At 42.4% G+C, this 14064-nt stretch overlaps 2 protein-coding genes across 4 annotated transcripts in view; one reads left to right on the top strand and one right to left on the bottom strand.

The window, feature by feature from the left end:
* The first annotated feature begins 11 nt into the window (after nucleotides 1-11).
* On the top strand, nucleotides 12-11101 carry ezrb (ezrin b). Its single transcript, XM_085937358.1, has 13 exons — nucleotides 12-153; nucleotides 2089-2172; nucleotides 3581-3676; nucleotides 4240-4514; nucleotides 5209-5292; nucleotides 5367-5513; nucleotides 6298-6394; nucleotides 6517-6680; nucleotides 9022-9152; nucleotides 9259-9419; nucleotides 9508-9600; nucleotides 9693-10154; nucleotides 10310-11101. Exons 1-13 carry the CDS (start codon nucleotides 142-144, stop codon nucleotides 10472-10474), a joined length of 1971 nt encoding a protein of 656 aa, XP_085793484.1. The 5' UTR covers nucleotides 12-141; the 3' UTR covers nucleotides 10475-11101.
* Nucleotides 11102-13051: 1950 nt separating this feature from the next.
* Nucleotides 13052-14064, bottom strand: part of sytl3 (synaptotagmin-like 3) — a 4912-nt gene continuing 3899 nt past the window's right edge. For all 3 annotated transcript variants that reach the window (XM_085937366.1, XM_085937365.1, XM_085937364.1), the window contains one exon: nucleotides 13052-14064. This exon is cut by the window's right edge and continues 7 nt beyond it. In XM_085937366.1, the coding sequence (XP_085793492.1) occupies nucleotides 14030-14064 (35 nt within the window). In that variant the 3' untranslated portion in view covers nucleotides 13052-14029.

Genomic DNA, 14064 nt, shown 5'->3' on the forward strand with positions numbered 1-14064 from the left:
CTTCCCCTCAGACGGCTTGCAGTAACACCCAAGAGGCCCAAACTTGTTCCTCCTCTTGCTCGCTTTCGACGAAGGTACCGTGTTTACACGGGGGTTGACGAATATCTCCTTCTCGGGCGAAAGGCGACTATAGGACACAAAATGCCAAAAGCGGTAAGCAATTACAATTATTTCATTTCATTGAATTTATTTTTATTTTATTTCATTGTTTATAATTCTCCACAGGTAAAGAATATAACACACAAAATCTAACTTTGGCATCTTCAAATATATTTTATATATTACTGGTTTACTACTTTCCATACATTTAATGTGTGTTACACTATGTTAGACCTATTAATTGAACGCACAGCATTGATTGTAGTAGGGGCTTTCACACTACAGGGACTAATTCAGGAACTTCCCCATCTACCCCGGGTAGTTTGTGTACTCCCCGTAAATAACCAAAGGGGGTTTCCTTTAGTATTGAATCATTCATTATAGTAGAGTAACAAGTTTGCATTTGAAGGCCAGCCACTCCAAATGATTTTTCCTCATCATCATGGATCCCGCCAGTCTTGATGGAAAGAAACCATTATGCTTGTGATCACATTTTCTCATGGTAGCGGTATAATGCTGATGGAGTTGGCCCACTTTGCAAGTCTTAGAATTCAAGCAATAGACTGGAGAGATCATGAGAATTTAATGGGATTGTTTTAAAAAAATGTGTTCTGTGGCGTGCTTGTTCCTCGGCATAGCGCTTAGAGACAGTTACTCGTGTGGTGCTGTATTTCAAATGAACAATTTCCAGGCAATGGTTCGGTGGAGGTAATGCTAACAAAGTTCTCCCATGTTTTCTAACAGATCAGGTTTTGCTCCTGACTAGCTTGCCCCACCCTGGCCTGCCATTACACTTCACTCAGTTAAACATCTGTTTGGAAACTTCTTGCTGGTGTTTAGAACAAAGTCGTGTTAATTTTCGACACGAAAATTTGGCTATATGCAGTAAAGTGTTTCCATCAGGTAAAATATATGCAGAGGAGCTTCTTGGACATATCACCTGCTTACTAAGTGAAATGTTAACACATGTCAACAGGTTGTGGTCATTGCAGTGTTGTTGCTTTGTTTGGTCGTGGCCAACAGGTTTTGTGTGCGTTGCTGTGAAAGTGACATCCTGAGTGAGTCACTTTTTCTTCATGGTACCGCCGTCTTAGTGTTTACTTTTGAATCAGTCATAACCGCTGTGCAATTTTTAGCTTGTGTAACCCTCATAAAATGGAGTGATTAGTACTTTTATGAGGATTACACTTGCTATGGTCAAAATGGGACCACGTGATATTTCTTCCACTGACCCTTGCATGGTTTCCACCATCACATTCATTCACATGTTTCACTGGCTGCTGTGTGTGTGTTTTTCTAGGTGCTCTCATGCTGTAAATGCAAATACAGCAGTTAAGCTTCTATGTATGAGCTGTTCTCCCTCATCACAGCGCGCTTCTTTCTTGAGTTTGGGAGCAGTTTTGGGTACGTCGCTTCCTCAAGACTACAGCAACAGACTCCGGCCGGCTCAAAGGCTCCTTTGTCTGGCTGTTGAGTAGAGGCTGTATTTTACCACCTTTTAGCTGGGACTCAAAACCGTCATATAAAAGTTCTGCCGGACTGAGAGTGTTCTAAGCCATATGTGCCTTGAGAGCGCCATCACATTAGGCAAAAATTTCCCGACATTCAAAAGCCATATGACAAAAGTTTCCCATGCCACGAAGTTCCCTCTAATCATCCCTGGCAGTGTCACAGTTTACACTGCGTCTCCCCTGCAGGCTAACATGATGATGAGATGCTGTGATTGGATTTGCCCTCCTTGCGAGATGTAAACCAGTTAGTTGACTATAAGCAGGTAGATCACAGTTTTGGCCGCTCACAATGGACTGGCAATGGAAGATGCCGCCAAAGCAATATGGACGGCATGTCCTAACGTCTTTGTGTCCATTTCTTTGAGTGGTAATGAGTTTGTAAATCTTTCCCATCCCTTTCTTAGATGTGTAAAGTACTGCATGAAACATTTACAATTCTACTTGAAAGCCAAATTTTTCTTGTATGTGTCCACCACAGGTCAATATTAACGTCAACGCCTTAGACTCGGAGCTGGAGTTTGCCATTTTGCCAAGCGCTTACGGCAAAGTTGTGTTTGACCAGGTAACCTGCACACCATCTCCGTTTAGATTATTGAATGCAAAGTCCCACTAAAATCATGTAAGAAAGTCCTGAAGTTGAACAATATTGTTTTTTCATACGAGTTGGACAATGTTTTTTTCATATATGTATCTGCGCCTGACACCATCATCATTGCATTGATCTCATTTTGTATGGTCCCATTCTTCCCAATATGTATCATCTTATATGACTTAACATGTATGGTCTGTAAGATTTGAAATTTTAATACAGAGATCCCGCAAGCCCAGCTGACATTGTCATTACAGTGAACTTGTTTGGTGCCGTGTGACAGCATCAGCGGAAGAAAGGCATTGTCTTAGAGTATAAGACTTAGACGCTTCCTGTAAAACTCGTTTTTCAATAGATAGTGGAGCCAATTTCCATATATGTTTTGGACCAACCCTTCATCTCAAAATTTTCAGCTCATTTGTGCTAGAAAACCTCGGTTGGCAACATACCAAGAAAGCTCGAGAATTTAGTCATAATAATCAAAAAAGTAGTCAAATACATTTGCAGCATGCACTGTAGTGATTGAGTTGAGTGCAAAAGCGGAAGGATAAATATGACAAAGTAGAAAAGAGAGTTGGCAGAAATTATATATTTTTTAATTCTTTAAATTATTTTTTAATTCAATGACTTACACTAAATGCGTCATTGCGCTTTGAGCAACGACATCAGGTTAGCCCAGTTGATATGTAGCATAGGTGCACGTTGACGCGTATAATCATTTTAACGTCGTTTCACACCGGTAGGCACTAAGTAGCTGACCCCAGCGAGCGAGCAGTCTGCTGAGCAACACTCGTAAACCCGTTTTTGTCAGGCCTTGGTGATTGTTGGCGATCACAAACGTAGAATCTGTCATACCAAAGACAGCCTGCCACTCCCCTCCGCACCCTGTTGCTCATCTCACTTGGCCTTGAACTTGTTAGTTGCCATTTCAACCTGCCGCTTAAAGCTCATTTGCATTTTGAGATTAGTATTTTAAGCGGAGTATCTTTAAATGAGTTCAAAGTCAACTTGACAGTGACAACAGGCAATTTATGAAAGCTGTCAAAGGCTTGTTAGCCAAGCCCACAAATCATCTGAGTCATCAAGTCAGGACTAGTGAGATTTTAGAAATAATGCTTCCATCCATCCATTTTCTATACCGCTTTGTCCCCACGGGGGTCGCGGGCATGCTGAAGCCTATCCCAGCGGTCATCGGGCAGTAGGCGGGGGACACCCTGAACCGGTTGAAGAAATAATGCTAATTCTTAATAAATCTATTTTAGTTACCTTACTTTGCTGCCTTTAACCACTGCAATTGAATTCATCAAAATTATATTTGTTTACGCCATTAGGTTTTGAAAAGTTTTTATTCCATTCAAATTCCTTTTTATATTATCCACAGGTGGTGAAAACAATCGGATTACGTGAGCTCTGGTACTTTGGACTCCAGTATATAGATGGAAAAGACTATTTAACTTGGCTGAAACTGGAAAAAAAGGTGAGCTGTGTTAAAAGACAATGATGAGATGGAACCCTTCAATCAAAGAATAGAAGAATGCATTCCCTCATGGGCACAGTAGTCTCGATGATGCAATGTTTGTGTTTCACGATATCACTACTAACCGTAATAAAATATCCAGTACATGCCATTCATTGATATTCTCGATTGTGGTTAGTGGCTCCCTCCACGGATATCTGAAACAGACCGCATTGGTTTCTGTGTATATTTTACTTGTTGCATAAGGTTATTGTGTGTTCAGCTGGAGCGTAAACTCTTCCTGAACCAGAACTACTTTCTGTTGTGTAGTCAACAGTGCTAAACTCCTTGCCACGGGATTCCTGGAGTTGCTCATAATTCAGGCTAATTTGTAAATCAGATAAATGAAGTCTGGCACATGATACAGAAAGCCAACATTTTCAGCCAATTGCAAAACGGAATAATTTGAAAATAATTCTGATAATATATGAATCACTCATTTAATATTTTTATTCCAGCAACAAAACAGAACCTAATTGGCCCACTCTGAAAACATTTGAAGTGAATTTGTAATTCCCCATCAGGTGTTACAACAGGACGTGAGGAAGACTAACCCGCTGCAGTTTAATTTTCGGGCCAAGTACTTTCCCGAGGAAGTCAATGAGGAGCTCATTCAGGAGATCACTCAGAAGCTTTTTTTCATGCAAGTAAGAGAGGGCATCCTGAGCGACCAGGTTTACTGTCCGCCGGAAACGGCCGTGCTGCTGGCGTCCTACTCTGTTCAAGCCAAGTATGGAGATTATGACAAAGAAATCCACCAACCGGGATACCTCCTTTCTGAACGGCTGCTGCCTCGCAGGTAAAGGAAAACCCAAAAAATTGTGTGTATTTGATGTAAGGCACTGAAGTTGTTCGATTCAAAAGGTGAAGTTGTTTATGTACGATATTCAAAATTGCACACAGCGCCAGTAGGCCACTAGTCTGATTGAACCTGCCCCTAACAAAATGACCATGTTTGGCAACCAAAAAAAAAGAAAGAAAGAAAGAAAGCGAAACGGATATGTATGAATCATGTTTTCTGTACTGTTATCTCCGTTTCTGAGTTGCACCCATGCAGCTTTGATAAGGTGGAAGCCATTGTTATAGGTGGATGATTAAAAAACAGTTTTGAGGAATTGCATGCTTTTGGAGCATTTTGAAGGAAAATAATAACTTCAGTAGTGTCGCTGTCAGGTCCTTAAAATGCTTGCTTTTTAATAATCATAAAAATATAACAATAAGATGACTAAGCAAGTTCAGAAGCGGAAATTAATCTGCATGCGCTATCCATCATGGCTGAGAAGTTTATTCTGCATTCAAGCATTCGAGGTATCTTTGAATCTCACTGAACCTCTTGCACTAGTTATTGCCCAAAAAATATCCAGACTTTGAAGCTTGTGGTGACTTAATGCTGCACAGCTCCTGTAAAGCTTGTGGTGACTTAATGCTGCACAGCTCCTGTAATGTTAAAGAAGAACTTCAATGGAGTTAATGAATTTGTTCTGTTTTTGCAGAGTGGTGGATCAGCACAAGTTATCACAAGAACAGTGGGAGGAGAGGATTCAGGTGTGGCATGAGGAGCATCGTGGGATGCTCAAGTGAGTCCATGTGTGGTTTATATGTCATTATACGTGGTGACATGGGTGTGCTAAACTTGAGCACGTTCCAACAGGGAGGATGCCATGATGGAGTATCTGAAGATCGCTCAGGACCTCGAGATGTATGGCGTCAACTACTTTGACATCAAGAATAAGAAGGGAACGCTGTTGTGGCTGGGAGTGGATGCTTTGGGACTGAATATTTATGAAAAGGATGACAAGTAAGTTGAACTGACGAACGACTTGGTTGCAGACAGTTGAGCAGTAGCAGGAATTGTGTTGTCGAGTTTAATGTATGAAATTTTTAATTGCCATGACACTAATGACAAACCGGCCATTTTGAGGCAGCAAGCTTTGTTTTTTGTAAACCTAGCGATTGACAGAAGCCTGTCTTCTGCAGTAACCTCTGCTGTAACTATGGTTACGCCAACTGGTTTTTCAAGGTGTGCGGCACTTAAGAATGTGAGGCTAACCTACAACAGTGTCTCTCCAATGAGGGCGGCTGGTCCACAAAGAACAGCCGAGGCATCTCGTTTGATTGTCAAACTCTTTACCTAGCTGCTTTCCTTCATTTTTATATTTCATCCATCACAATGGTTTAATTTTACACGATAAATTAATCAGACATCCTTTTTTTGTGGATTTTACTTCTTGGCACAAGATATTCTTTGAATTCATCCGTAAGCAAACTTTACAATGCAAAGATCCGTCCCGTCACAGCGCTCTGAAATAACTTCCACATTGTTGTCTCAATTCCACAAGCATGTGTCAGCAAGAGTAATTAAAAGAAATTCCAGTTTAGGCAGTGTGAATTCAAACACGAGTTTCACCACAAAGTCTCATTACAACATAGCAAATGTCATGGTCCGCTGAGACTGGCACAAGAAAACATTAGTGATCCACACCTTGAAATAATCCATCGGACAGTGGAATCAGTATTTTTTTGTGACTAAGCCGGAGGTTGAATTATATTTGCCTTTCCACATTTGTGTTTTGCTCCATCAGACTGACACCAAAAATCGGCTTCCCTTGGAGTGAAATCAAAAACGTTTCCTTTAATGACAAAAAGTTCACCATCAAACCCATCGACAAAAAATCACCGGTGAGTAAATCTTCTAGTCATTTATGCATGTTGATGCGCCAACCTGCTTGTCCCCTGTATTAAGTTTGTAATGTAGAAATTCGAGGTTAACTCCACATTATTTATTCTCTGTTTGTTTTCAGGACTTTGTGTTCTATTCCCCGAGACTACGCTTAAACAAGCGCATCCTCCAGCTGTGCATGGGCAACCATGAGCTCTACATGAACCGACGCAAGCCGGACTCCATCGAGGTGCAGCAGATGAAGACACAGGCGAGAGAGGAGAAGATGCAGAAACAGAAGGAGAAGTACGTTGTTGTTGTTATCTCAGTTCAAATATGTGAAAATCAAAGTGTATACCGTAATTTTCGGACTATAAGTCGCGGTTTTTATCATAGTTTGGGTGGTGGGGGGTGACTTGTATGTGATTTTTTTCAGAAATTTTCAAAATTCAAAAATCCGCGATGTACTGACACTGCCAGTACGATCGAGGGCTCCTCCGACAGCTCTTCGCTTTGGCCTGGACATCCACTTTTTGATTTCCATATTATGTATTTTATGTGCGCTCTTTGCATCCATTGCAGCCTGGTGATCCTGAAAGGGCGATCCTTCCATCTGTGGTCCCTGGTAGGGGTTTTTTGAGTTTTTCCTTGCCCTTTTGGGAGCTCAAGATCAGGGGATGCTTTGAGAATAATTGTCAATTGTTTGTCTATGTGAAGCCCTTTGAGACTGCTTGTGATTTAGGGCTATACAAATAAACTTGACCTGACTAGTGAAACCGCGATAAACGAACCGTGATGTAGCAAGGGATTACTGTCATTTGAACTGCAAGTGACGTCACCCGCGCCGCGCGGCGGTTGTTTACATAAAGGGCAAAGGATTCGATCACGGGATGACGAAGATGACAAAGGGCCCCACGTTTGAAGGATTTAATGATTTGGAGTGACACAAGGTTTGAAAAACTTATGTATGTTATAGTGATTTGATATATTTTATTTCATGTAGCAACTTGCATATGTAAGTGACACGGAGGACGAAGAGTTTGAAGAATTTAATGATTTGGAGTGACACAGAAGGTTTGAAGAACTATTATGGTTTTTACGCACGCCTGGTCCTTCTCGACGGGAGCTCTCTTTCACCTCCGTGGATGGAAGTCAAGGGACGGCGCCCGGCCGGGTGGCTGTCCGGGGACGGTGGATGGGGCTTGGTCATGGCTTTTACGCACGCCCGGTCCTATTTATGGAGCTCTCTTCCACCTCCGTGGCTGGAAGTTCAGTAGTTGTTGGCTCGTTGAACTCTTGTTTTGTTATATAAAGAGCCGTTTACCAAACCCACGTCTTTCCTGGTACTTTGTTAATGCTACAATATAGTTATATACTAGATCTCTGCAGCGCACGCGCGGCGTTGTTGACATAAAGAACGAGGAATTTGATCGATGGATTTAATGATTTGGAGTGACACAGATGATTTGATAATATTGTTGTGATATGATAGTTATTTGAAATATACTTGTTATATCGTTATATGGGTCTGTGGAATAATTAGAAATGCAACTTACAACGGGTCCGACGTCAGCATATGCGGCGCATATGTCACGTCTCGTACCCAGCCGTTCCACCATGTGTCTGTTGTCATGGTTTCGGTCTGTGTGCTCGCCCCTCCCCTCCTGTGTGCCCCTGATTAGTTTGATTATTCTCACCTGCCTCTTGTTACCTGTCATGTATATAAGTCCTGTCTGCCCCTCATGCCCCGGTCGGATCATTGTCGTTTTGTTGCGGTTGCTGTTGTTTTGTTGTCGTGTCGTCTTCATGTCTTTTTGGTCCCTGTCGTTTTCAAGTCTGTTTTCGGTTAGTCAGTCATGTTATCGTTTTGTTAAGTCATGTCAGTTTGCAGAGTCTGTCTTTGGTTCCTCCAATAAACCCTGGTCCAAGCTGCACTTGGTCGCCCTGCTCCATTCCAATCGTGACAGCATACGCGGCATTGTTTACATAAAGCACGATCGATGGATTTAATGAATTGGAGTGACACAGATGGTTTGATAAACGTGTTATTTATGTAATACTTACTTGAATAACTCTGAATGTTACGTCGGGCCCGTTCTCAGCTCCTCGTTTGTGTATATGTCACGTTAGCATACCGTATCGTTTAGCCTGTTGTTGCTGGTTCATGTATGTTTTTGGTGTTGGATTTTGACAAATAAATTTGCCCCAAAAGTGCGACTTATACTTTGGTGCGACGTATATATGTTTTGCTTCACTTTATTGTGCATTTTATGGTTGGTGCGACTTATACTCCGGAGCGATTTATGGTCCGAAAATTATGTTAACTTGATTTATTGAGCCCAAATTTTCACCGCTGCGAGGTAATCATTACAGATTTCTAATAAGTTCCCCCTCTTAGCACAGCTTGAGCACAGAAGAGCCAAATTTTAATTGGCAGAGATTTTTCCATGTATTATATCAACAATTCTCAAAATTTCTCTCCGTGTTGCAGATTAAAGCCATTAGACCACTAAAACCATAGCCGACTTGGCGATCCCCTTGTTATTGTAAAACTCAACACAGTGTACAAAAGAGAAACCACCCGTCGACTAATATTTGTTCGTCTGTCATGCATCTTTGTTAGCTAATTGCTAATGCTTTTCTGCAGGGCCCAGCTGGAAAAAGAGAAGAGGAAAAGGGAGGCCATCGAGAAGGAGAAGGAGCAGATGGAGCGAGAGAAGAAGGACATTATGATGAAGCTCTACCAGTATCAGGAGAAGACCAAGAAGGTAGAGCAAGGTATGGAAAAAGTGTTTACAATTATTTAACTTTGTCATTAACTGGATGCTCATGAGATTGTTTAATGTTACAACAGAGCTAACAATTATACCCGTCTTTATTTCAGATCTTCAGGCGCAGACGCAGAGAGCCATGATGCTGGAGAAGGAGCGTTTGAAAGCTGAAGAGGAGGCGGCTCGTCTGGAGGCGGAACGTCAGGCAGCCCTGCTGGCTAAAGAAGCGCTGGCTCGCCAATCTGAAAACCAGAAGATTAGTCAGGAACAGCTGGTCAGTGCTTTCTTTTTGTATTTATTAGTATTAGGTATGGCCGACCATGATGTCACATTTGTGAACAATTAGTCATGTTTTGTGTTAGGCCTCAGAGCTGAAGGAGCACACGAGCAGAATCACTCTGCTGGAGGAGGCCAGGAAACGCAAAGAGAATGAGGTGGACTCATGGCAGCTCAGGGTGAGAACACTTAAGGACTTGGGGGGGAGAGGATGAAAAAAAAAATCAAAGGATATCTTAGAAGAAAACAGCATATTTGTGTTCCTCACCAGGCCAAGGAGGCCCAGGATGATCTGATTAAGACCAAGCAGGAGTTAGAGAAGGTGAGGCTGGCGGCCCCACCAGCGCTGCCGATGCAGATGCCGATGATGGCGCCGATGCAGATGCCGATGATGGCGCCGATGCAGATGCCGATGCAGATGCCGATGATGTCGCCGATGCAGACGCCGATGCAGACGCCGATGCAGACGCCAAGGCCAACGCCTTTGCAGACGCCTTTGCAGACGCCTTTGCAAACGCTGAGGCAGACGCCAATGGAAACACCAATGGAAATGCCGCTGCCGCCGCCTCCCCCTCTCTCTATGTACAACTTTGATGACAACAGCGAAGACGAGGAGAACAGCAGCATGCACAGTGCCGACCTGCACAATGACAGCGCCCAAAACAATCACCGCAGGGAGGAGGATCGACGAACGGAAGCCCAGAAGAATGAGCGTGTGCAGAAACAGCTCAGGGTAACCATGGAAAATGTCCTCATATAGCAGAGGCCGCCAAACGTTTGTGCTCTTTGACCACATTCGGGTTTTAAAAGTTATTTAAAGTAGTGTGAAAAAATGAAAAAGATATCATTGGCAAACATCGTCTCATTCCCTTGCTGTGTCTCCTTCAGGATTTGACCGCCGAGTTGGCCCAAGCGCGTGATGAGTCCAAGAACACCATGAACGACCTCCTCCACTCGGCCAACGTGCGGGAAGGACGAGACAAATACAAAACCCTACGGCAGATCAGGCAAGGCAACACCAAGCAAAGGATTGATGAGTTTGAGGCCTTATAAGGAAGACACCTGCCCTTTTAAAATGTTGTCATTGGTGTAGAAAGAAAATGACTCCCAGTGACCTCTCAGAAAGGGCTGATTATTTGTGTCTATGCACAACACTCGATGGCTCTACACTTGTTTATGCCTAGTTTAATATTTATAAAGTATACGGGACATTAAAAAGGGTGTTTCATCTTGATTTGTAATTTTTGCTAACGATGAAAACTAAACTTTATATAGTGACCAAAATAATGTCAATGTCTTCCCTGCTTTTAGTCTCAGATCGAGGATGAGCCTTATGTTTGTCTTTAGATCAGCGGCGCCACTTAATACTTGTGCTTGTGCCTTAATGTCCAGAGATCGAGGATGAGCCTTATCTTTGTCTTTAGATCAGCGTCACCACTTAAAACTTGTGCTTGTGCCTTAATGTCCATGCTGGTAGAAGCATCATGATGAATGTCACTTTTAAAAAGCAGAATGCTGTTTTTGCGTGTCCTCCTTGAGGTTGATCTGAGTGCTGTAGTTTCGTCAGCCACTTTGGTTTCATCTTGATGAGGAGGCCAATTTGTTTTCACCTTGATGGTCGCAGAAATATCTCTGTGTTTGAGACATATTGCCAATAAATATATATGATTACACACTAAAGTGTTGTTTGTGATGACACTTTCATGGTAAGTAACGTAAAGTAAATTGTACATTTTTTGGTTTCGAGCATTTGTCACTTGTTGCTCTTGTACTCGTGAGCAGAATTGTGATTGCATGACATAACCACTCCTACAAGAATGTTTTGTGTTTGTAGAAAGAAACCACAGGTTGAACGTATGTTTCACAGGCTCAAGAAAGAAAGCGTTCTTTGTGCGGCATTTTTGGACACCTGCGCATTCGATGACATCCAATGAAAACGCTTTGTCAGAAATCAGTGCAATGCGCAATGCTCATGGTCCGTGTCTCTCTTGGTCATTAGATATTTCTTTTGAAAGCAGACTGCTCATTTAATTTTCACTTCAAAACAGATCCACACAAGCTAGAATACTGCTTCATTTTGTCGTTTTGTTGTCTGGATTCGTGTAAAACAGTCAACCAGTTTGATTTTCAATGTTTATTTTGACGACAAAAATTGAATATCGTAGCACGAGACACATGGAAAACCCGGACCGTCAATTTAGGATTTTCAGTTGTCACCGACGTCATTTCACAAATTGACCAAAAGACTGCGACAACGGGACGCCTGAAGACCATTGTCCTACGCATCCGGCTTCACAACTCTTCCGGTAACTATCTGCAATGCAATGCGTTTCGAGTGAATATTTTTAAATTCTGTATGCACAAGCGAGGAGCATCTTTATCTTTCCTCTAGTTTGCGATCACCAACCTTTTTAGCACCACGGACCGGATTTTTGTCAAGACAATATTTTCATGCAGCAGTGTTTGACGTCACGATTTTTTCGACAAAAACTTATCCAAACAATTCTAGAAAATAAAAATCAAATGTCAAAAGCAACAAATCAAATCACCGACTGCACATTGTTTCAGAAGTCGTCTTTGTAAAAATCGTCCACGTTTGAACTACATTCCCATTTTCGCAAAACAGACCAACCACAGACAACAGTCTTTACAGCCATTCATATAGCGTAACGTATTCAAAAGTGTTTGGAAGTCGATCTGAACACCGAGTGGATGAGGTGCCGGCTTATAAGGTGTGGCGGATAAATTCAACAAAATAGATACGACCAGCATAAAATATATACGACCAGCATATTTTTTTTTCCATTTACACACACATTCACACCGTCACTCTCACAAACATTCACACCGTCACATGTGGGAATCAAACTCATGTTGGCACACATGATAAGCAAGTGCACCTCTATACCATCAGCGACTCCCAGAATAAATGGTACTGTGGTGCCAAAAGAAAGGAGATGCAGATGTCCCAAAAAAAACCCGACTGAACATACTCGTTAAACAAGGATAGAAAGAACACACACCACGGTGCCAACACACCCTTCAACCCTTAGTTCTATGGTGGACTTCAAGATTCAAGAAGAATTTATTCGCCATGTTTGAGCATGCCAAACAAGGAATTTGACTTCGTTACATCACAGTCTCTGTTCAACATTTAGGTGACTAACAACACTCAGGACATGTGAAAATGACAAAGGACAATACAATGACAATATTCTCAGCCATCCCCTGGTCTTAAACTCCCATGAGGGCAAGGAAAAACTCAAATCTCCGACTAGGGGAAGTGAGAAACCTTGAGAAGAGACCACAGATGGGAGGGTCCCTCTTCCAGGATGACCAGGCTGCAATGGATGCAGAGAAGACACATAGTGAGTGATTCACTCAGTGAGTGATTCACTCAGTGAGTGATTCACTCAGTGAGTGATTCACTCAGTGAGTGATTCACTCAGTGAGTGATTCACTCAGTGAGTGATTCACTCAGTGAGTGATTCACTCAGTGAGTGATTCACTCAGTGAGTGATTCACTCAGTGAGTGATTCACTCAGTGAGTGATTCACTCACTGAGTGATTCACTCACTGAGTGATTCACTCACTGAGTGATTCACTCACTGAGTGATTCACTCACAGATTTGTTCGTTGGTGAACGGGAAATGTAATTCATGACTCGTTCGTGAACGGGAAGTTACGTTATTTTCTTCTTCGTTTTGTTTTACGGCGAGGTGGCACCAGCTTCAATGGGCATTACCGACACCTACTGGTTGAATTTATATGAACGGGAAAAAAGAACAAATCCCTTTAGGAAGTGATTCGTTCTCGTTCACTGAAAAGATTCGTTATTTTTGAACGAGCCAACACTACTTCAGAAGTAAACAGAGCCAGAAGCAACAAGTCGGTGTCCAGTGTGATCATTATACAGCATGTGCCTCTGGTAACGAGTGGGTCAAAACATTAGATACGCTAGCACAAGCTAAAGATGAAACTATTTTCTGAATGAGTGTGAATAAAAAAATTCCCATTTAAACCGCTTGTTGTAAAACACAAATATTGAAAAATTAAATGCACTCAGATGATGAATGACTTGATATCGATGAATTGTATTTTTTCCACATCGATTCTTTTTGTCTACTCTCCCGTCATTTTTGGAATTGCTTATAACCACTCGCCAGCCAATTGAAGGCCACAAATAGACATCATAATTATAATACATCCATCCGTTGATTATCTGTACCGCTTGTCCCCACGGGGGTCGCGGGCGTGCTGGAGCCTATCCCAGCCGTCATCGGGCAGCAGGCAGGGACACCCTAAACTGGTTGCCAGCCAATCGCAGGGCACACAGAGACGAACAACCATCCGCACTCACACCCACACCCAGGGGCAATTTGGAGTGCTCAATCGGCCTACCAAGCATGTTTTTGGGATGTGGGAGGAAACCGGAGCACCCGGAGAAAACCCACGCGGAAATGAGGAATGAATAAATATAATAAATGAAATTATTAAATATATAGATGCTCATGCATGGATTTTGGATTCCAATACGAGCGCAGTTGTTGAATTATCTGCTCAAATTATGGGGGATGCAGACTGCTGAATTCTGGACAGCAGGTCGCTTCAATTCAGCTCCACAGCGCCCCTCTCTGGACATT

Source organism: Syngnathus leptorhynchus, chromosome 18 (assembly GCF_054491065.1).
Source record: "Syngnathus leptorhynchus isolate UIUO chromosome 18, UIUO_Slep, whole genome shotgun sequence".
Taxonomy (NCBI): Eukaryota; Metazoa; Chordata; class Actinopteri; order Syngnathiformes; family Syngnathidae; genus Syngnathus; species Syngnathus leptorhynchus.

Coding starts and splice junctions, on each gene's coding strand:
- ezrb (XM_085937358.1), top strand. Junction 6,395..6,516: donor CCATCGACAAAAAATCACCG/GTGAGTAAATCT, acceptor GTTTGTTTTCAG/GACTTTGTGTTCTATTCCCC. Junction 9,153..9,258: donor GACCAAGAAGGTAGAGCAAG/GTATGGAAAAAG, acceptor TCTTTATTTCAG/ATCTTCAGGCGCAGACGCAG.